Raw genomic sequence first — 23,943 nt, 5'->3', positions numbered from 1 at the left:
TATTTCCAGTCAACTCCTATGCATGTGAAAGAAGAAGACCAAAGAAGAATTGGTGCATTTGAATGGTGAGCATGGTGAAAAATATTGAAAATACCATGGACTTCCAAAGCAAAACAAATCTGTCCCACAAACACAGTCAGAATGCTGCTTAGAGGTGAGGATGGCAAGACGTCATCTGAAGTACTTCGGACATGTTGTCAGGAGAGACCAGTCCCTGGAGAAGAACATCATGTTTGGAAAAGGGGAGGGGCAGCCCAAAAGAGGAAGGCCTCCAACACAATGGAAGGACAGCGGGCTGCAACAGCGGAAGAACAGAAGTGAGGATGGCACGGGACTGGGCAGTGTTTGGTTCTGTTCTACATCCGGTCGCTAGGAGTCAGAACTGACCGGATGGCATGGAACAACAGTGGGTCAGAAGGGACCGTGGCAAGGAGTTTGAGGGAAAAAAATTGTAAAATGTACTGATTCCCCCATGAAATTGAGGAGCATAGGGAACAAGTTTGTTCTTCCATGAAGTTAGAATTCATGATAACTGCATGCATATTGGAAATCATGTAAGTGAAAAGAGTCACATACCAAGTTTTAATTGGTCTATGGAAAAAAAAGAGAAATACGGGGGTGTGGGGGGCGGGACCCAAAACAACATTAAGGACTTTAATTTACAGCTCATTGTCAGAGAAATGGCCCGACCCTCTATTCCTTTCTCATGCTGGAGATTGACTTGTTAGTCATAATCATGACAAGAACTCATGGAAAGCTTATTGTCAAATGAAGGTTATGCCAATTTAGTTTTAGAGTTAATTTGAATTTCAGTTATTAGAAACAGATAACTCCTAACCTTTTTATTTTCTTGAACGAACTTTCTGTGTTTTATTTTCCTTAAAGTCAATCTTTTGTCTATTCAGGGACGATTTCATTCTAGGAGAAAAAGCAAAAAGCAGGACTTTGATTATTTCCCAAAAGTTCCTGAGTTTCATTGGCCCAGGGGAGACCTCTTTGAGCTTTGTCAGTTTTGTCAGGTTGGTACCCTGTCGTTCTATGGGTACCAGCAACTCGAGATTTCTCAAGAGGTCCCGCTCCCTCTTCACCCTCCCTTTCCTTCTCCATACAGCGCCGGGTTCTCTCTCCATCCTCTCCCTCCCCCTGCACATCCCCTGTCAGAAAGAGAGAGCGATAGGAGACAGGGGTGTGTGTCTCCATTAAGACGTGTTTCACCCCTCTCTGCTGAACAGACATCAAACTATTAGACCATTAGGTCCGCCCAGGAGCGATTGCTGCTCCCTAGTCTTCCTGGGTGTTAGCGCAGCGGGAAAAGGCTCAGGTTTCCAGCTGCGGCGCAGAGCTGATTGGCTGCACTGGGCAGAGAAGCAGCGACGCCACCAAACCACAGGCCCAGTATCTTCACAGTACTCGGCGTCTGAATCCTAGCAACAGACTGCTCCTTGGTTTTTGTTGGTTGGTTGCTGCTTTAAAAAAAAGGGGGGTGGGGCGTGGAGGGGGCGTGGGTAAGCTGCCTGGGGTTGCTATGGAGAGAGGACGCTGCAACAGGCAGGGCAACTTGAGCTCCGAAATCGCTGAGGCCTCAGCATTGTGTTGCCTCCTTCCATCTCTACTCCCACTTCATCCAGAGACTTTTCTCCTGACTGCTTCCATGGAAGACTCGACTAGCCTGAACCAGGAAGAGGAAAGCCAAGAACCAGGTGAAGCAGGGCAGCCATGGGAAGAAATGGCAGCAGCTTCTTCCCGAGATCAGGAGCCTAAGTCACCTGAGCCCGTGGAGTCCGAGCCAGGGCCTGAAACAGAACCCCAGCCCGGGAGCAGCTTACCTGGCAGCCCCCTGTCTAGAGCCAGCACCCCTGCTGGCGACCTTAGGGCATTCGGAGCATCACTGCCTGGAGCCTCACCTCAGGACCCCCTTCCCAGTCCTCCTCCCCCGGAGCTGCCCAGACAGGATCTTGCCCCACTTTGGCCATCAGACAAGCTCCCTAGTGCGAATCCTGACGCTGAAACAACTCGTTCTGATCATGTAGAGCACACGACTGATGATGAAGAATCAACTCCTCATCCAACAAGTCAATTAGAGGGGAAAGCCCTCCAACAGGCTCAGCAATGGAAACCTCACCTTCCCCAGCCAGGGCATGTGACCGCAAGCCACTCTCAACAAAAAGAGCTGAGATTTGGTCTTTTCCTGGAGGGAGACTCGGGCAGTAATGGGGATCCTGATCAGGTGGAGCCTGAAAGCTCTGAAGCAGCCCCCAACATGCTTGAGATTGCTGTTCAGAATGCTAAGGCTTACCTCCTGAAGACCAGCAGCAAGTCAAGCTTAAATCTGTAAGTTCCGGAGACAGAGGTTTGGGGAAACAGAGGGGCTTGTGGGTTTCTCTGTGCAACGATGTGCTTTGTAGTTAAATGGAGCTATGCATTTGGACAGAATGTGTTAGAAATAACACTTTTTATTGCAGGACTCAAGAACTTCTTGATGGGGAATTGGGATGGGGTGGGACGGGCTTCTTTAAAAACCCTTGTTGTTGTGTCATGCCCCAGAGTTGATTCCTACTCGAGGAGATCCTATGTACCATAGGGTGGGCCTGCTCACTTGGTTTTTCTTGGCTGTAATCTTTATGGAACTAGATCATTTGCACCATGAGAGACCTTTTAAAGGCCTCAAACCAAACCAACCTAAACTCACTGACTCATAGTGACCCTAAAGGACAGAGGCAAACTGCCTGCTGTGGGTGTCTGAAACCATTAACTCTTTACTGGAGCAGAAAGCCCCATCTTCCTCCCACAGTGTGATGGGTGGTTTCCAACTGTTGGCCTTGCAGTTTACAGCCCAACGCATAACCCATGACACCACCTAGGCACATAGAAATAAACCTACTAATTAAAGGGTCTCAGACTTGAAGAAGACTAAACTGATAGTCAAGTTCAAACACCTCCCCAGATGTAAAAAGACAAACAAACAAAACCTCCAAACGTGTCCAGTAACAAAAAAGAACCCAGTCCCCCTCTAAGCATTTTACTAGGCCTTGCATGGCTTGGATTTTCGTGCTCACCTAGGCTAGTACAACAACCAGTCTTCCCATTTTTCCCCTGTCTATCTAATGTTAGCACTAAACAACCTTCATCAGAAAACCTCCCAGCCATGGTACAGGGGAGGGGGTTCCCTCACTGCGGAAGTCAGGGTGGCAAAAAAAGAAAGAAAAGAAAAACCTCACCGTTTCTGAAGCCCAGAAAATTAGTCACCTTAAAAGCCACTCGGAATACACTGCTTTCCCCATATCTCTCTTAACATGTGGTGACCAGTGGTCCAGGCATGTGCCAGCCATCTCACTACTGCTTTAGCTTCAGAGCTCATTACTGAGCGCAGCTTTCTAAAGATTCCTGTTTCCAGGATTCCACAATCACACGGTGACAGAAATTCAGGGATAGAAGGGATCCCATTAACAGAAAACATCTATTTGAAACCTACTTGTTTCGTAAATGAGGGGTCTGAATCATAGAGAACTAATTTAATCAAGTTCGCACTGACTCACGGCACTCACCGTTCGTGCCGTCCCTGTCACCATGTTCTAATCATGAGACCTCTTTCATTGCTATACTGCTCCCTCTGCCCTGAGGGCTTCTTCCCCGTCTTCCTAAGCCTGTGACTGTCTTCCTACATTCTTATCCTACAGAACCCAGTTACAATAGAACTCTATTGCAATGCCCTGTTCTTTTTCCTAGTATCACTCAATGCCATTTATAATTTTATAAATGAATATAGAGAGACTTATCGTTAAAATATCTGATTCCTTACTAGATTGGAAGTCCCAGTTGCTCAGGCATCATATCAGTTTTATGCATCTCTCTATACTCAATGCCTGGCATAATGCTATCAATTAGTTACTAAATGAATGACTGAATAAGTGGCAGCACATGGGATGCTGCTCAAGACTGCTGAATCTAATTTGGTTCTCATCATAGTCTGCTGAGATGCTTTCTGATCCATCAGAAAACATTGAGCTCTTATTGAATGTACATCATGGGGCTATGAATAGACATTTCAAAGCATGAGATATAACTGTAAGGTCAAAGAATAGAAAATCAATTCATGTTTGAGGTGAGAAATCTTTGTAAATGTAAAATATCATTTAGAATTTGTTCTTTTGTCAACTACAATTTATTTCAGCTGCCAGGATGTGACGTGCTACTCAGTAATGGATTCCACTTGAATTTCACATATAAATTATTTGTCATTTGCGGCTTTGGGTTAAATAACAAGCATGAATTTATAAACTTTGTTAGAATGCTAGAGAAGCTCATTTAAGTATTTGGAAGTTCATTAATAACTTAAAACCTAAAGAGAAAAGGGAAACATTTTCTTTAGTGAACTGCTTTATAACTGGTATTGCTTAAATACTGAGATTTGATTTTATTGCTAACTATTTCTCTGAAGAAGTAAATGAATATATCCTATAATATTGACTTTTATCCTCTAGTACTTAGAGACTGCCATGAAATTTTGCTTAGTAAAAGGATGGCTTTTCCTATATGCAAAATTTGTTTAACAATATAAAATCTACCAATTGTAGTTACAGCAAAGTTTGACTAAAATGCGGGATCTAATGTTCGTTTTTCTATCATTTAATAAAAAAACTATCCAAAATTACTCCCATATTTTCTGGCATTCTATTAAAAGAAAATATTAACACATCCCTATTCTAAAATTTATAGTCACGAATGAAAAGATAGTAAACATGTTTTATACTTGCCAAGAAGGCATTTTCAGATGTGGTCTTCCTTAAAAGTAGATATATACAATATTCTATTTTGAGGAATTTTTACTAAAGCATGTGTAGACATATTGAAACCTGAAAAGTAAAACTAAAGTTTGAACATGGATCCCTTAACTTGATGTCATATATAGCCTCCACGGAGGAAATCAAAGACTCGAGCATGAAGTTGAAACACTAGGCAGTGTTTCTCACAGAATAAAAGTCCACCAATATCTACTCCTGTGAAGTCAGTCCTCAAAATGACCTTGCAGAACAGAGTAGACTGCTTCTTGGGGTTTCTGAGACCGTATGTCTTTAGAGGAGCAAACCACCTCATCTTTCTCCCATAGTGTGGTCTTGCAATTGACAGCCCAACACTTAACCCAGTGTGCCCCCAGGACTTCGTCCTACTGAATAGGAAAACCACTTGAATGCATGACATTTTAGTAAATGTGGGTAGATGTGACAACACTTTTCTTCTGGTCATGTGTGGGCAAAAATGTTGCAATATGAAATGTATTTCTAATACGTCTGAAAAGCTCTGAAGTGATCGATGACTCTAAAAATGGGAGGAAAGCCAACACATCTTCACATAAAGAGTCAACAGAATTGAGAAATCCTATTGGGGTTGGTGGAAGCCAGGAAGGAGGATCAGAAAAAGATTAAGGTAAAAAGTGGAAAATAATATTGCTAATATTACTTTTCAGTAGATAATCAAGTAATATTAATCTCACAGATACATTGCTGAAATGTGGCAAATGTAGAATGTATGTCTTTCCATATTTTAATGGAATACATATGATACTAGGAGTATTTTCTAAGCAAAAAATTTAAGAGAAATTCTTCCTGGCAACAAGACAACTTCAAATGTTTTCCACTTAAAATCTCTGAAGACATCAAGTTGTTGAAATTTTTTAAAAGCCAACAAACCAAAAGACAAATGTGTTTGACATCCACATTCTCTGAAAAATTCTCTATTGGTATAGATATGATCATCTCTCCAACATGCTGACCAAGATCTTAGATGAGCGTCCTGAAAATGCCGTTGAAATCATTGAAAGTATTAGCCAAGATGTGAAGAAGGCACATTTTAGTAAAAAATTAGACACACTCCAAAATGAAAACGAGATGCTGCCAGCTTATGAATTAGCAGAAAAGCAAAAGGCTCTTTTTCTCCAAGGAAATTTGGAAGAAGCTGAACAAGATCTAGAAGATGAAATAGTAAGTTACTCTGTACATTTGAATAATTTAAATGTTAGTTTTGGATTCATGCTGTCCTTCGTAAGAGGATCTCTGAGGGCTGAATGGGTTAAATGCTGAGCTGCTAACCTCAAGGTAAGAGACTTAAATCCATCAGCTGCTCCACCAATGAAAGGTGAGACTGTCTGCTCCAATGAAGATTTAATGTCTTGGAAACTTACCGGGCAGTTCTACTCTGTCCGGAAGGTCAATGTGAGACCCAATGGCACGGAGTAGAACCTTGTATAGCTTCCTAAGTACAGCTCCACTCTGCTAACTGTGAGCTTGGCAGTTGGAATTCAATCTTATAACGGACCTGAAGATCTGCTTCATAAGATCACAGCCATTTGAGAACCCTGAGAAGCACAGCCCAGCTTTGAAGCAGGTGCGTTTGTATGAGACAGGGTTCTCTAGAGAGACAAAATCAGATTGCTAATATATATATATATATATATATATATATATATATATATATATATATATATATATATCACAAGAAATGAACTGTTAGATTATATATAGATCGATAGATAGATAGCTAATACAAGAAATGAATACTGAAATTATAAATTATAAAACAATGAGACACTAGCAGTCCTTTAAGTCTTGAGGGCCACCAGTTCCTCTTCTGTAGAGAGAGCTGGGCTATATATATACCCAGGCAGCAAACAGCAAGGCAGGTCCCCAACTGTCAGTCCCCAGCTCCAGAGATGAACATTCCAATCGTGTGGACTTAAAGGGACCTTAACTTACAGCAACACAGTCCACAGGCTAGGCATCCCACAGGTAGGTAACCCTTTAAATTGAGGCACAGAACAAGCAAGGCAGCCGCATGCTGGTCCGATAATTAAAGAGCAAGAGACAAGCAAGGCTAGGCTCACCAAACCATTTATCTCTCCTCCCTTCAATTAATCCTACGTGTGTTTATCGGCCAGGCTGGCACAATAAACTATCGCAATCTACCCCTTGCCAACCTAGCACCTGTACACAATTCTTTAGCCATATATACTTATATAATTTCCAGACATTAATGAAATCACACTTAAACTTATCATCAATCATCTATCATACATATAAATGAAAACACACTGAGTCAAATTGTATCTGATATATCATACCTGGAACAAAAGAGATATATGCAATAATCACATACAAAGAAAATACATTGACAATTACAAACCTCTCTTTTTGGTCGTAATTGATAGGTAGAACTACCCTCTACTACTACCCATTCTGTATTACCTTTGCCCTCAGCAAGCACCTCAGCTGGCTGTGGATTTTTGCCTGGTGGGGTGACCCAGATCTTCATTCCTGAGGGGTCTGGGTCATTATAAGTTCTGTGAGGATTGGGTTGCTGGAACTTACCATTTACTTTAATCACAGGGCATGCTAACACTAAGAGTCAGTCTATGGGATCTCCTGGATTCCAGACATATTCTTCTTTACCTCCATTATGTAGTACCAGTCCAATTTCTCCTTGGTAATCAGGATCAATCACACCATCCAGCACAGTGACACCCTTCCTGGCCTGTTGATCCAAAGGCATGAGGAGCCCAAAGTGGCCAGGGGGCATTCTCAGCTGCCAGTTCAGTGGAATCTGTGTTGTGTTTCCAGGTGGGAGGGTTCCTTCCTTTGGGACCAGGACCTCCAGGCCTGAGGAACACAGGGTTGCTGGGACAGGAAGCAAAAATGCTGCAAGGGGATCACTAGGAGTAATAGTGAGTGGTGCCACTCCAGCTTCCACCCCTTGGTTCCTGGACCCATGAATTCTGGCTATTGGAGACACAGCACCATATAATGGCCGCTGGTTTAGAGCGTATACAGCTTCCTGGAGAACATTGCCCCAGCCCCGCAAGTTGTTGCTACCTAGTTGGTGCAGAAATTGTGTCTTTAGGAGCCCATTCCATTGTTTTATCAAGCCGGCAGTTTTGGGATGATGAGGAACCAAGGGGTGGAAGCTGGAGTGGCACCACTCACTATTACACCAGGAATCAAAATTGGCAGTGAGTTTAACTTTTTGAGATTGTATTTGAATTTTCAATTTTCTTTAATCTCACAATCTTTCCCAGTCAACCTCATTTCATAGCATTCCTATTTTAATTCCGGTTTCTTGTTTCACATTGGTGTTTAGTATCTCATAGGCCTTAGTTGCTTTTTATATGATGGTGAGGCTAAACTTAATATGGAGGAAAATGGTTTCTTCATCTTCTATGATCTCCAACATGCCTAGTGCAAATATGGGTTTATTACTCATTTTCATCAAACATTTGCTGGATGCATACATGAATACCCAATACAAGGAGACTTTAGCAAAGTCATGGAAAATGGAATTAAGAGATAAATGAATTTTTCCATAAATACATTGAAGTCCACTCATAATTAAAAGGTAGGCTTTATATCACGTTGTGTATGTTTCAAATGTCATTTGCATTCCTTCTAATGTTAGTTCCTAATATTATATTTTAATAGTATACATTTTATGGCCTCATATTATTCTTGATATTATCCATATTCTCTCAATGGAACTCAGGCAAGAGAGAAAAGATAAAATACATCTTTTAATCGATATAGGCAAATTGTTGAGAATATTCAGTTCAGATAATGTTATTAATAAAAGATAAAAGTTATCACTAGAAAATAAAATCCTTTGAATCATAGAAATCTTAGATCAAAATGTTTCTAAATAAACCCAATATGCTGTTTCTTAAATGCCCTGTATCTTGGCAATTTATGCATACTGATTGAGTTTCCATGCTTGTTACCATTAGCCCATCTAAAATCTGTCTGTACACCATGCTGTCCAGCAACCTCATTAGGGCTATGAATTAGAATCAGTTTGACAGCTGTGGTTCTGGATTTGGGGTTAAAACCAGTAGGACTCCAACTAATTAAAAATGAAAAGTCAAGAGAGTCAGAGGAAACAAAGAAAACTAAATTTTTTAGTTTGTAAAGGTCAGGGGCGCCCACACTTTTCCAGCTTGTGAGCTGCTTATAAAATGATCAAGTCAAAATGATCTTCCAACTACAACAATGCCAACATATATTTAGTTTATTTATTTATTACATCTATTCAATAATGCATTGAGAATTCTTTAGATGTACAATGTATGTTTATGTACCTTGCCATAACAACCTGAGTCCATATTGCACAACACAACACAATTAAATATGTACATTTTTTGTCATTATCTGAGTTTACTCCGATGACTTGCATTGAATGGAATGAGTCAGGGATGCGTAGTCTGGTAAAAAAAAAAAAGGAGGGGGGCATAGTCCGGTCAGTAGCTGCTGACAGCCAGCCTCAAGCTCACTTCCAAATGAGCATCAGTCATGGTGGAACGGTACTAGGACTTAATGATCCTTATGTGGGAAAAGGCTGACTCACATCAATAAGTAGAGCCGAATAATGCAGGCAAGGAAGTAGCACATTTTCTCATGTTTGGGTATTTTCCTTCTGCGAGAAAGTTCCAGAACTGTTCATGCGCTCTGGACTTTAGCTGAATGTCGGCTTGTAGTGTCAAAATCTCACATTCCGTATGAAAGTGATATGTTTTTGTCCTCTTATTGGTCCAGCTCCCCCACTCATTCTAATACCCTTTCTTACATTTAAGAGAGAAAAAAAAACAAGGTAAAAAAACTGGCGATAACTTAGCTTTTCAGTTTTGCTGCACTTAGCGCAGTTGTTTGGGCATGTGTTCGACACCTAAGAATGTGTCTGTTTGGCTGTGATGTGTATGAATTAAGTGACAGGATTGATGATAGGCTTATGTCTATTTTTTTATTGCCATGCGATCTACCCACAGTACATTTGCAGTCAAATAGTTGATCATGATCGACGTATTGAGCACCCCTGGTATAGGCCATGGATCAGAGGCCTTCAAGCTAAAAGGCAAAGAGCTTAAAACACGTTACCAGGCGGACATTGAGCAAATGTACAGGCGGAGATAGCGGCTCTTTTTGACTGCTTCTTGCTTCAGTGAGCTGAAATCAAATAGGAAAATTCTTGAAATGCATGCAGCCAGCTCAGGGCTCACTCTACAGCTCCAGCTCACCCTCAGCTACTCTCTCCCAGCACCACCATCTCTGGCAGGATTAGAAAAAAAATTTTAATCATTTTATTATGGGCTTATACAACTCTTATCTCAAACCATACATACATCGATTATATAAAGCACATTTGTACATCAATTGCCAATTGCCCTCATCATTCTCAAAACATTTGCTCTCCACTAGCCCCTGGCATCAGCTCCTCATTTTTCCCCTCCCTCCCCGCTACACCCACCCACAAGAACCCTTGATAATTTAAAAATTATTATATTGTCATGTGTTGCCCTGTCCGACGTCTCCCTTCACTCACTTTTCTATTGTCCATCCCCCAGGGAGGAGGTCACATGTAGATCCTTGTAATCGATTCCCCCTTTCCAACCTACTCTCCCTCTATGCATCCAGTATCGTCACTCACACCAATGGTCCTGAAGGGATCATCTGCCCTGGATTCCCTGTGTTTCCAGTTCCTATCTGTACCAGTGTACACCCTCTGGTATAGTCATACTTGCAAGGTAGGAATCATGATAGTGGGGTGGGGGTGGGAGGCGGGAGGAAGCATTTAGGAACTAGAGGAAAGTTGTATTTTTCATTGTAGCTACATCGCACCTTGACTAGCTCATCTCCTCCCCAAACCCCTCTGCAAGAGGGTCTCCAAAGGCCTATAAATGGGCTTTGGGTCTCGACTCCACACTCTCCCCTCATTCACTATGGTGAGATTTTTGTTCCGATGATGCCTGATACCTCATCCCTTCAACACCTCATGATCACACAGGCTGGTGTGCTTCTTCCATGCGGGCTTTGTTGCTTCTGAGCAAAATGGCCACTTGTTTACCTTCAAGCCATTAAGACCCCAGGCATTGTATCTTTTGATAGCCGGGCACCAACAGCTTTCTTTGCCACATTTGCTTATTCACCCATTTGTCTTCAGTGATTGTATCATGGAGGTGAGCACACACTAATATGACTTTTTTGTTCTTTGATGCCTGATAACTGATCCCTTTGCACCTCGTGAACACACAGGCTGGTGTGCTTCTTCCATGTGGGCCTTGTTGCTTCTGAGCTAAATGGCCTCTTGTTTACCTTCAAGCTTTTAAGACCCCAGATGCTATATCTTTTGATAACCGGGCACCATCAGCCTTCTTCGCCACATTTCTTATTCACCTGATTTGTCTTCAGCGGTTGTGTCAGGAAGGTGAGCATTATAGAATGCCAATTTAATAGAAGAAAGTATTCTTACATTGAGGGAGTACGTAAGTGGAGGTCCAATGTCCTTCTGTTACTTTAATACTAAACCTATAAATATATGCAAATAGGTCTATTTCCCCATTCTCATATATAAATATATTTACATATGTGCATGTCTTTATCTAGACTGCTATAAATGCCCTTTGCCTCCCAGCTCTTTGCTCTATTTCCCTTGACTTTCCTCCTGTCCCACTATCTTGCTCCATCCCCACCAGGGTTTCAGCAATTCCTCTTGGTTACATTACCCTTGATCATGCCCGACCAGGCCTCCCACACCCACCTCACTACCAATTTGAATCACTTGTTGTTCCGTTGTCCCTGGGTTTGTCAACACCACTTCCTTTCCCCCCACCTCCCCCTCTCCCATATCCCCCCAGAACTGTCGGTCCCATTGATTTCTCCTCCAGATTGTTCATCCAGCCTATCTTATTTAGACAGACCTGTGGAGAAAATAACATGCACAAAAAGAAGACATTGCAAAACCAAGCAACAATATATAACAAAACAACAACAACAAACCAATGACAAAAAAAAAAACACAACAAGAAAGAAAAGCTTGTAGTTAGTTCAAGGATCATTTGTTGGCCTTCAGGAGTGTTTTCCAGTCCAGTCTGTTGGGGCAAGACGCTCTGGCCCCAAAGTCCACCTTCAGCAGTCCCCAGGGACCTCGCCGTTCCATTCTCTTGCTGTCCTGTTGAACCCCCTTAGTGTTTTGCTTCAGTGTGGCAGGATCAGGTTGTTGTCCCGTGTATGGCTATAGGTCAGTGAGGGACGTCATGTTTCATAGTGGGGCTGGCCATGTGGTCCTCTCTGTGGACTAGCTGCTCTAATTGGGATCATCATCCTCAAGGCCTGGTGGACTAGGATGTGCTCCACTCTCTCCTCCCCCTTCATCTGCTCCCATGTGCTCTGATCAGATTTGTCCCTCTCCTGGAGCTGCAGATTCAATGCCGTCTTTTGAAATAAATTATTCTGGGGGGAGGGGCAGGTGTCCACTTAGTATTTGGGATTGGGTCCAGGCCCCCAAACTTCTCCACTGGTTCCCTACTCCACGCCGGCATATTGCATTAACATCATGGAACACTGGGTTGAAGAATGGGCCCTCTTTTCCTGTGGAGATATAAAAAATCCCCTCCCCTTGGGTGGGTTCGTGCCCTGTGCCCCCACTACCCATTACTTTTTTATTATTATTTTTCTTTCCCCACCTCCTTTTTAGGTGTCTACCATGTGTATCCCTGTATTTGATCTGGTCCCTGCCATACTACCTGTTCCTCATGCCAGGAATGTTTGTATACAGTAGATTGTTCCCTACGCCCCTTTTGCAATTTTTAATAAAAGCTTACCTCAGCAGACTCATGCTGTACTTGTACTTTTGTGCTTGAGTTACTTTGCTTAGCATGATTGCCTCCAGTTCTTCCCATGCAGCGATGTGCTTCATACATTCACCACTGCATTTTAGTGATGCATAGTCCTCCATTGTATGCATATACCAGTTTTTTAATCCAATCCTCAGTTAGTGGAAATTTGGGTTGCTTCTAACTCCTTGCCATTGTGAACTATACTGCAATGAACATTGGCGCACAGATGTCTGGCCTTGGTTTGTTTCTTGCCTCTTCTGGGTATATGCCCAGTAGTGGATTTCTGGATCATATGATAACTCAATTTCCATCTGTTTTAGATATTGCCAGATCGATTTCCATAGTGGTCATACATACTTACAAGCACTGGATGAGAGTTTCTGTCTCTCCACAGCTCCCCCCAACACTTGTTGCTTTCTTATTTTTTTTAATTGGGCTACCTTTGAGGATGTTAGGTAGTACCTCATTGTTGTTTGAATTTGCATTTCTCTTATGGCTAAAGATCGGAACATTTTCTCATATGTTTGTTGGTCATTCAGATTTCTGCCCCTGTGAAACTTCTGTTCAGGTCCTTTGCTCACCTCCTCAGTGGGCAATTCGTCTTTTTTTTTTTTCCTTTTTGGAAACTAGCAGAGTATTGTAGATTTTAGTAATAAGGCCTTTGTCTGATGTGTCATTCCTAAAGATGAGTTCGCAGTCCGTGGACTGTCTTATTACTCTCTTTCGATGTACACAGGTATTTTTATCTTCATTATATCCCACTTGTCAATTTGTGCCTCCTCTGTACTTGTGTCCTTCGCTATTTCTGATAGCCTGTGTATTCCCTGTGCGAAAGTTCTCAAGTTGGTCCCAATTCCCTCATTGGTGGCCCTAATAGTTTGGGGTTTAACTTCAAGGTCTGTGATCCACCTTGAGTTTATTCTTGTGCATGGAGTGAGATGAGGGTCTTGCTTCATTCTTCTGCAGGTAAATATCCATATTTTTCCAGCACCACTTGTTAAAGAGGGCATCTGCTTCCCATTTGAAATTTTTGGGGCCCTTATCAAAGATCGGTTGTCTGTATGCTGATGATTTTATTTCTGGGTTTTTAGTTCTTTACCATTGGTCTGATTATCTGGCATTGTACCAATACCATGCAGTTTTGACAACTGTGGCAGTATAGTGTGTGCTAAGGTCAGGTAAAGCAAGCCCTCCCACTGTGTCCTTCTTCTTGAGGAGTTCTCTGCTAATTCTGGGCTTTTTCCCTCTCTACATTAATTTGGTAATCAGTTTTCCATTTCGTTGAAGAAAGATGGGGGTAATTATATAGGGATTGCATTAAACTTATATAGTGCCTTTGGCAGAACTGACATCTTGACTATATTGAGTCTTCCAATCCACGAGCATGGGATATTCTTCTGTTTGTTGAGGTCACTCTTGGTTTCTTGTAATAGTGTTCTGTAGTTTTCCCCATAGATATCTTTTGTTCTTTTAGTCAGGTATAACCCTAGATATTTCAATTTGTGTTTGGCTATTGTGAAGCGTACCACCTTTTTGAGCTCCTCTTCTGTGGTCTTATCCAATGTGTATAACAGTCTGATGCACTTCTGTTTCTTGATCTTGTATCCTGCCCTCTGCCAAACTCCTCTATTGCTTCCAGTACTCCCCTTATGGAACTTTTGGGATATCCCATATATAAACTCATATCATCTGCAAATAAGGATAGTTTCGCCTCTTCCTTCCCCAGACGAATACCTTTGATGTCTTTTCCTTGACTTATGCTGTCAGCTAAAACCTCCAGCATGATATTAAATAAGAGTGGGGACAAGGGGCATCCTTGACTGGTCCCCTTTTTCAGTGGGATTGTGTTAGTCTTTTCTCCATTGACTACCAAGTTGGCTGTTGATTTTTCATATATAGCTTGTATTGTCTTGAGGAATTTTCATTCAATTCCTATCTTCTCAAGTTTCTTAAACAGGAATTAGTGTTGGATGTTGTTGAATTTCCCTCTAAGCAACTCTCCTGGGCTGAATTCTGTGGAGTCCCTCTGGTATGTGTCACTCCGTCACCATATTCCAGATTAGAAAAATATTAAGACAGACTATACAATAACGTTATTTCCAAACACAAGATACATATGCTTATATAAATGACTGAGAGAAATATGAGTTCAACTCAAGATATTTGTAGAATCTTCTCACTAAAATTTATCAGATGTAACTGGAAATGTAGGTGTGAAACAGGGGAAGAAAAATTAGAGTTAAAGAGAGAAAAATTTAAAGCTGCTTATCACTGAAGTGATGAAGCAGGAATCTTTGAAGCATATGATATTGAAAGATGAGCTGCTTCAAAAGGAAATTTGGGGGACAACAACAATCAAAATATGGATTGTTATAAGATCTGTAAAAGCCACCCCAATAAAATGATTAATTTTTTTTAAAAAGCCAATTGGGAAGGAAAGAACCAATTGCAAAGACTAATAAGAAATTGTTCTAGGAAGCAAGATCGAATCAAGGGTGAGTGCTACAGTACATGCTGAGGAAAGAGTGTTATAGTCCTATATCAAGCACTAAGGTCGACAGTCTTTTTTAATCATTTTATTGTGGGCTCGTACAGCTTTTATCACAATCCATCCATGTACCCATCCATCCATTCTATAGTTGAATGCCTTTATGTTTATTCTGGCATGGCACATATACATAAGCCATATAATTTGGAAGAATTTCCATTTTTCCACCTGAGAGTCTAGAATTTGCTTTGCAAAAAATTTCTTCAGGTAATGTCATTTCAACTTTCTCATAATTGTTTCCCAGCGTTCAACTGGGATGCTTCTTGTTCATTTTCCTGTATTCTTTCACTGAAGCATTTCTTGTTGTTCTTGTTTTAAATCCAAAGGACAAGCATCGACTACTTCATTATGTGTTCAATGCCTAAGCATTTATTTATTATATGATCCTTTTAATATATCTTATATAGTTACCCTACATTAGGGTAGCATATTATTCTTATTTATTCTATTATCATACATGTATATTTATAAAAAATAAATATGTATTGCAGAGGAAAAATAAATATGATACCTATAGCTATATAGATATACAGATACCAAAAAAATCAATACAAAAATAATGTCCCAACCCTCACAGTTATCAAGTGGAATTTGACTCATAGGGACCCTACTGGATAGAGTAGAACTAACTGCTCCTGTGGGTTTCTGAGATTGTAACTCTTTACCAGAGTAGAAACTGTTCTTTCTTCTGTGGAGCAGTTGGTGGTTTTGAACTGTGGACTTGGTCGTTAGCAGCCTAATTCATAGCCATGACACCACCAGGGGTATAGGCATAAACATGTCCATATAAAAACCAATTGCCATTAACTCAGCTCTCAACCCCATCCATGCATGGCAAACTAGAATTGTGCTGCATAGGGGTTTTAGTGACAGCTTTTGCAGAAGTATGTCACTAGGTTTTGCTTCCCAGGTGCCGCTGGGAAACTCAAACAAACCTTTCAGTTAATAGCTAGGTACACTAAACATATGGACACCCTAGGATGCCATAGTTAGAAGCATGTAATGGGCGTGTAGATGTTACATATAAGAGTACATATGGGCATATTTTTAAATAAGAAGGGAATATTGAATGGTTACTGTTAATAGGGTTCATAACATTATTTTTGCCCCAACTATACCTAAAACAAGATAGTAATTACAGTTATTCATGCATATAAGATACAATGGTAGAGGTATATTCATAATTAATGAAAGAGTCATTGAAGTTCCTGAATTATCACAATGTGATCTGAATTCTGATAGAAATGGCAAAGAAGTAGTAAAAAGTGTAGCTAGTATCAACATGTGCAGGAAAAAATGTAGAAACAGGCCATCATTTTCTGGATAAAGATTTAACTACACTGTTTGTATTTCTAGGCGGAAAACCCTCTTCCCAATGTCATGGAATCCGCTTTCTACTTTGAACAAGCTGGAGTGTGCTTGGGCACAGACGAGACTTACCGCATATTCCTCGCCCTCAAGCAGCTCACTGATACCCACCCAATCCACAAATGTCGTTTCTGGGGCAAAATTCTGGGCCTGGAAATGAATTACCTTGTAGCTGAAGTAGAATTCCGGGAGGGAGAAGATGAAGAGGAGGTGGAAGAGGAAGATGCAGCTGATGAGAAGGACATCGGAGAAAGTGAAGTGGATGAAGATGAGGAAGATGAATTACCAAAGCCTTTTTACAAAGCCCCACAGGCTGTACCAAAAGAAGAAAGCAGGGCAGGTGCCAACAAATATGTATATTTTGTTTGCAGTGAACCAGGAAGACCTTGGATTAAGTTACCATCTGTTACACCTGTACAAATTGTTGTGGCAAGAAAAATCAAAAAATTTTTCACAGGGAGATTGGATGCACCTGTCATAAGTTACCCACCTTTCCCTGGAAATGAGAGCAATTACTTAAGAGCACAGATAGCTAGAATTTCAGCAGGCACCCATGTCAGCCCTCTGGGATTCTATCAGTTTGGAGAGGAAGAGGGTGAAGAGGAGGAAGAGGTAGAAGGTGGACGAGAGAGCTTTGAGGAAAACCCTGACTTTGAAGGCATTCCCGTGATTGATCTAGTAGATTCTCTATCCAATTGGGTTCATCATGTACGACATATTCTCCCTCAGGTGGGTGCTTTGCCGTGCTCAATCTATTAGCCAGTTAGCACGTCTTATTACATTCTTCCTACAATGAGTTCAAATAAATAGTGAAGCCCTTCAGACTCTAGAGGAAATGACCACAAAAGCAAAGTAAAAACACAGAGCATTATACGTCATAATAGTAGCCCAGTGGTGTGAAGTGGAGATTTCCAAATAGATTTTTAGTTTCATGTGGAAAATAAAAGCACTACTTCTATGGAACATTTGACAGTGGCATAAAGATTTAAGTTTGTGTGTATGTGTATGTTATGAAACAGCTTTGTTTTCATTTTAATTCTATCTCTATAATACATGGGCATTACTGGAACATTTATGCCAAGAGGAATGAAGGGTTATTTCAAAAATAAGCAAACTGTGCTACATAACACTTATGTAACATCTGTTGTGCCAGGCACTGTTCTAATATTTTAAATCTGTAATTTCTTTTAACCCTCACGACAACCCTGTGAGCAGTTTCCTGTTATCACCCTGCATTAGGAAAGAGAAAATTGAGATAGAGTTTAAGAAATGTGACAGTGGTAATGACTGTGCAACTCTCCTTGATGTGATTGAACTATACTGAATCGTACGGTATGCGAATTATATGCCAATAAAACCGTTGGAGGAAAAGAAAAACAAATGCAGAAAAAAACACCTAATATGTAGCAAAGTCATGTGTGAGGCCAGACAGAATAGACCCAGAGTTCTCATAACCACTGTTATATTGCTTCATCCAGTTAAAAAAAATCATAATTTGATAAGAGATGAACCTTAGATATTTCAAAGGTAAGAGTTAATTAAATTAAAAATGAAAACCCTCTAAATTCTGGATCCAGACTTGTTACAACATTTTAATTTTATTGTTATTAATAATCATAGCCACAACGGTATTTTACTTCCTTCACATAAATACTTTATTACAAAGGGCAAATTATTTTCATTTAGACTTAAAAATTTTTTTAAATATTTTTAAATTTCAAGATGCTGATGAATTTACCTAAATGGAAATAAACCAACCTGCTGCCAACATCTCAATTCCAACTAATAGCAACCCTATAAATCCTTACAGATGGCCTCAATCTTCTCCAGTGCTTACCCAACACCACCTGAGAATAGTGCTTAGTAAATGTGCTTCGAATAATTGAAGTTTACATCCCCACATAGGGCGATCTTATTTACATGCTGATAATTGCTTTTAAAACAAATGCATATTCTAAGATTTTAAGATCTTCATTAAAAATTGAATAGTACAACATTTCATTCCTAGGGTCGCTGTAATTGGTTCAACCCCATACAGAAAAGTGAAGAGGAAGAAGAAGAAGAAGATGAAGAAAAAGACGAAGAAAAAGGAGAGGAGCATGACTATATAGAACAGGAAGTGGGGCCTCCACTTTTGACACCAATCTCTGAAGATTTAGGTGATTTTACATAAACAAGAACATGCAGACACAAACTATATATATAAATCTCCTGAAACTAAAACCAAAAATTGTTGTCTAGTTAAATTCAAAAAAAAAGGGCAGAATGTTCCATAGGGTTTTCAAGGCCATAAATCTTTTCAAAGACTGCTCTTTTTCTCCTGCGGGGAAGTTGGTGGATTCAAACTGCAGACTTTTTGGTTAGCAGCCAAGCTCATGCACCCCCTATATAACATACTGTACACACTTTATGGTAAATATGAGGGTTGGAAACCTCAGAAAAGTGACCAGGAGCTTAGGTTCCATCCTTTCCCCTTAATGACATGGAGGAGAGTCTGGCATGGTATGGGGTCAAGTATGTAACTCGCCACACCAACTTTCTGAGAGAGGTTGAAGAGATGATGTAGTGGGGAAACTCAGCGTGGAAATGCTGGTGGTTGTACCGTACACCATTCTGTGCTTTGCATTCCGCAGGCCACAACCACTTGGCACTCTTAGGGATGGTAAAATACTATGTGAGCTTCTGGCTTATTTTGAGTTTTGTTTTTTAACTTACTGCTGTCCCAGGGCTTCAGAGCATCAGTGGTGTGGTGGGTCACATTTACCTTGTCCTATAGGGTCGCTGTGATTCGGAATCAATTCAGCAGCCCACTGATTTGTTTCTTTCTAATACGTTTTAAGGAGCCCTGGTGCTACAGTGAGTTAAACACTGGGCTGCTAATCACACGTCAGCAGTTCAAACCTACCAGCCACCCCCGGGGGACAAACATGAGGCTGTCTGCTCCCACGAAGATTTACAGCCTCAAAAACCCTAAGGAGCAGTTCTACTCTGGCCTATCGGCTTTACCGTGAGTTGAAATCGACTCCATCGTAGTGATTTGCTAGCAGTGATTTGCTAGTCCATTCAGTCACCTGTTTTACTCTGCACATTGAGATTGCACAGTCCCAGAACCACGCCATACTTGAATAATGCTCTCTTGTTCAGTGGTTGACACCTTAACTTTGCTGTTACCATATGTGGTAGGCATGGGCTTGGGCCTTTTGTAAAGGTTTATAAAAATGAGTTCTCTGTAGCACAGGTCGTTGTTTGAGATCTTTACGTGGAGCTCTCTTTTAGAGTTTCTCTTTGGTTTACAGAGATTCGGAATGTACCTCCGTGGACCACACGGCTGTCCTCGACTCTCGTTCCTCAATATGCCATTGCAATCCTCCGATCCAACCTTTGGCCTGGAGCATATGCCTTTTCCAATGGCAAGTAAGGAAATGGAACTCTACACACACTGGCAATTATAAACGACCACCGGGATGGCCAGCCACTCTCGTTTTCCCTCATTCCTGTACCAGGAGCCCTGGTGGCATCGTGGTTATATGTTGGGCTGCTGCCCACCGGCCAGCAGTGTGAAGTCACCCATCTCTTGGCTAGAGAAAAACAAGGCTCTCTGAGAAGCATGGAGAGTTACAGGCTCAGAAAGCCACACAGCGGTGCTCCCGTCCTTATAGAACCACAATGAGTCGTAATCAATCCAACAGCAGCGAGTGTGCTTTTTGAGTGTTAGGTCAGTTATGGCCTATAACTTACTAAGATGATATTTATATGACACAGAAATACATCAAATTTTGGAAACCGGGGTATTTTAGGCTTCTGTCCTATCATCTGAATTACCCAATTAATCAAGCAACCTTCAGCTTTCTTCTTCATCTGGATGCTTGATTTATGCATTTTTCCCCATGGATTTTTCGAGGTAATGCTAAGAAAGACTTAAATTGCTAGCATAAATCTCCTATAATTTTTGTTAGATATTTTCATAAAATAAGAAATATTTAAGTTGTCATATTCACGAGAATTAGGATAAAGAGGGTATTAAATGCCCTTTTATCCTCACTTAGAACAGAAATTCATATTTGTTTTATAATTCTGTATGTTTTACCTAATAACACAGAGAAGACTTCATTGGCTGAGTACATTTCAAATTGTTTTTAGGTAACTATGTGCAAGGAGTGCGTTTTTAATCCTTAGGTGCCTCTACTCCTTTCCTCCCCTGAACAGAAATCAAAGAAACGCCTTCTCCTTGAGGTCCAGGTATACGGTACCTTTTATCAAGGTCTATCCCCAGGGTTTTCTCAGACCATGTAAGCACATTGGGACAAAATCTCTTTGACCATTAATTATTGAGCTATTTCACTTCTAGCATTCTTAAATGAATTTAAAATAAATTCGAAGGCATTGATAAATTTGAAATGTTTAATCTTTACAGAAGGTTAATTTTTCTTATAAAAATTGTTTACTTTCTTTTAACTTTTAGAAAGTTTGAAAATTTCTACATAGGCTGGGGTCATAAGTATAGCCCGGACAACTACACACCACCAGCTCCCCCACCAGTTTACGAAGAGTACCCAAGTGGCCCAGAAATCACAGAAATGGATGACCCAAGCGTGGAAGAGGAGCAGTCTTTCAGGGCTGCCCAGGCAGCAGCTGTACTGGAAGCTGAGCAAGACGAAGCAACTGAAGATGAAGAGGAGGATGAGGATGACTAGCAAGAATAAAATGGGTCCAGTGTCACTCAAGCACATGTATGGTACCATGTGGGCAAGCCTATGCATGGCAATCCATATGTACATATCCGTGGGTCTGTCTGCTCCTATATGAGTTTAGGTTCAAAAGTCCTATGTATATATAATTTTTATTTCTCAAAACATCAAATATGGAGTCTTAATACATCACTGTTCTGGTCTTGTATTTTAAATGTTACATTTAAAGTCTGACTTAATTACTTATATGGTAAATATCGAAAGCCATTATTCACACCATTTTTTTGGAGACTTCAATAATTTTTAAGAGTCAAAAACTACTGAGGCCAAAATATCAAGAACTGATCTAGAGCAGTGTTTCACAAGCTGTGGGTCGCGACTCCTTTGGGGGGGGGTCAAACGACCCTTTCACAGGGTCGCCCGATTCATAGCAGCAAAATCACGATTATGAAGTAGCAATGAAAAGAATGTTATGGTGGGGGGGTCACTCTAACATGAGGAACTACATTGAAGGGTCATGGCATTAGGAAGGTTGAGAACCACTGGACTACAGTATCTAAATCAGAGAATAAATGAGTACAGTATGCATATTGTTGGTTTTCTCTCCTTGGGGAAAAGGTTCTTAATTCCATCACTTGCTTAAAGATAGTGGGACGTGTCAAAGTCATGCTTTTACTTACTACTTCTCAAAGAAATTTCTTTGAGCTATCTGACTCCTACTGAAATGGACTCATTTGAAGAAAACTCATTTGCAGGAAGGTAGCTGGCTGGCATATCAAAGATACATGACTTACATCTTCTGCCACTACTTTTCTAAGATTACTTTTACCCACTCAAAAAATATTTCAAAAGCCCCTATTTGCCAGGCACCAGAGGCTACGACCAAAATCTTAACATTGCCTCTGGAATCAAACAAAAGCATATGTTCAAGGAGGAAATAGTAAAAAGTTAAATAGAAAATTAGAATAAGTTGCCACGCAGGAAATATTTTGACACAGATCATAAACATGGATCATAGAACACTGTTTCTCAACCTCTGTGAAGGGCCTATTTTAAAAAATTGTTACAAAAGGTTACTTTTGTAAAGGAAAACTGTCAGAGACTCTGATTTGTGGCAAATAGGCAGTTGATGAAGCACACATCCATACAGGGAGTTAATATTCACATTGAACACTTAGAAGACACACTTCAGTCCATGCTTGACCAGTTCAGGAAGCACTTTTTCAAAATGCAATTTTAATATCATTTATTTTAAATGTTTGAACTTACTTTGTCATTTCTTAACTTATGGATTATTTAAGAGTGCCTAGTTTACAAACGTTTGTGGTTTCACTATCTTACTGCGACTGCTATTTGCTTGCACTGTTATCAAAGAACATTATTGATTTCTTTTTACGTATACTGAGAATTGTTTTTGACTGAGCATATGCTATGCTTTAATGATAGGCCACATGAAATGGTATTTTCCTGCTTTAAGTTATGCTATCGTCGGGTGCCCGAGTAGGTTCCGATCCATAGCGACTACACAGCAGAATGAAACACTGCTTGGTCCGGCACCGTCCTTACAATTTTTCCTACACGTGATCTTCTTGTTACAGCCACTGTGGTAATTACTCTTTGTCCAGGGCCTTTCTCTCCTTCACAGCCCTGGACTTTACCCAGCACGTTCTTTTTCCATGAACTGGTTACTTTTGACGACAAGTCAAGTAGGTGAGATGAAGTCTCACCATCCTTGCCACTCAGGAGCACTCTGGCTGTACTTCTTCCAAGATAGACTGTTCCCTAGCAGTCCATGATACTGCATTGTTCTTCAAGGACCAGGTAGCGTACTAAGGTAAAAAGTGTTCTACGTAGCTGTCTGCTGACAAACAACTTTTAGCTAAAAGGGGGTGGGGGGGGATTGAAAGGAGTGGTGAGAAATGAGACTGCAGACAGACATCAGCAAGGGCTGTAAAGGAGGATGTTTTTGTTTCAATTATAATAAGGATTACGCTAGTGTCACAAAACACTCATTTAGCTCTAGTGTGGAAGGTGGAGTAAGAGAAGCAAGACTTAAAGTAGGGACACGGGGAGCAGTGAATCTGATAGAATGGTGGCGTAAGGGAAGATGAATACGTGATATGAAGCATGTTACGTCTTAACGGCAGATGGCACTTCTTGGGAGTGCAACTTGTAAATTCTCACTAGAACACATATAATTTATAAAACTTCAGTCAAGTGAGGGTCTGGTTCATTTTCATCAGGACACTGGTTTTTTGTTGCTGAGTATCCTTATATTCATCTGCCCTAGGTCCTTTTGAGAACCTGCTATAAGTTCTCTGAGGGTAGAGCCTTAGTATCTTCTCTGGAATCTGAATTTTAAGAGAACAGACATTCTATGTTAGCTTTTAATCAGATTGTTCTTGCTACAAATTATATTTTGGCCTCTAAAACTTTTATTATTCAAAAAGCATCATTTGTTATTATTTAGCTATCTGACTCTGTGCTTGTACATTCAACATGTTCATGATTTTCTGTTCCTCAGTACGGAAAGCTTGCTGGATCCTGTCTTGGACACGCTTAGACACACTTGAGCCATCATAGCCCCTGACTCGCTGTTCCCCAGTAAGGGAAGCTTGCTGGATTCTGTCCTGGACACACTTGAGCCACCACAGACCCTGCTGACAGTGTTCGTTTTGGACAACTTCATGAGA

At 40.8% G+C, this 23,943-nt stretch overlaps 1 protein-coding gene across 2 annotated transcripts; it reads left to right on the top strand.

Annotated features, from left to right (window-relative positions):
* The first annotated feature begins 1,534 nt into the window (after positions 1 to 1,534).
* RSPH4A (radial spoke head component 4A) lies at positions 1,535 to 22,526 on the top strand. 2 transcript variants are annotated; one of them, XM_075553967.1, is made up of 6 exons: positions 1,535 to 2,331; positions 5,744 to 5,978; positions 16,551 to 17,291; positions 18,571 to 18,721; positions 19,859 to 19,976; positions 21,025 to 22,526. In XM_075553967.1, exons 1-6 carry the CDS (start codon positions 1,652 to 1,654, stop codon positions 21,254 to 21,256), a joined length of 2,157 nt encoding a protein of 718 aa, XP_075410082.1. In that variant the 5' UTR covers positions 1,535 to 1,651; the 3' UTR covers positions 21,257 to 22,526. The 2 variants fall into 2 exon arrangements, with proteins under 2 accessions (XP_075410082.1, XP_075410083.1); XM_075553968.1 differs by lacking the exon at positions 18,571 to 18,721 and having other exon boundaries at positions 21,025 to 21,179.
* The last annotated feature ends 1,417 nt before the right edge of the window (positions 22,527 to 23,943 follow it).

This window comes from Tenrec ecaudatus, chromosome 7 (assembly GCF_050624435.1).
Source record: "Tenrec ecaudatus isolate mTenEca1 chromosome 7, mTenEca1.hap1, whole genome shotgun sequence".
NCBI lineage: Eukaryota > Metazoa > Chordata > Mammalia > Afrosoricida > Tenrecidae > Tenrec > Tenrec ecaudatus.
This window is presented reverse-complemented; position numbering and strand designations above follow the sequence as displayed.

What these genes read in the sequence shown, in the direction of transcription:
- RSPH4A (XM_075553967.1), top strand. Translation starts at nt 1,652, where the DNA reads ATGGAAGACTCGACTAGCCTGAACCAGGAAGAGGAAAGCCAAGAACCA. An exon ending in AGCAAGTCAAGCTTAAATCT is followed by an intron (nt 2,332 to 5,743) that starts GTAAGTTCCGGA and finishes CTATTGGTATAG; the next exon opens with ATATGATCATCTCTCCAACA. An exon ending in ACCAATCTCTGAAGATTTAG is followed by an intron (nt 18,722 to 19,858) that starts GTGATTTTACAT and finishes TTTGGTTTACAG; the next exon opens with AGATTCGGAATGTACCTCCG.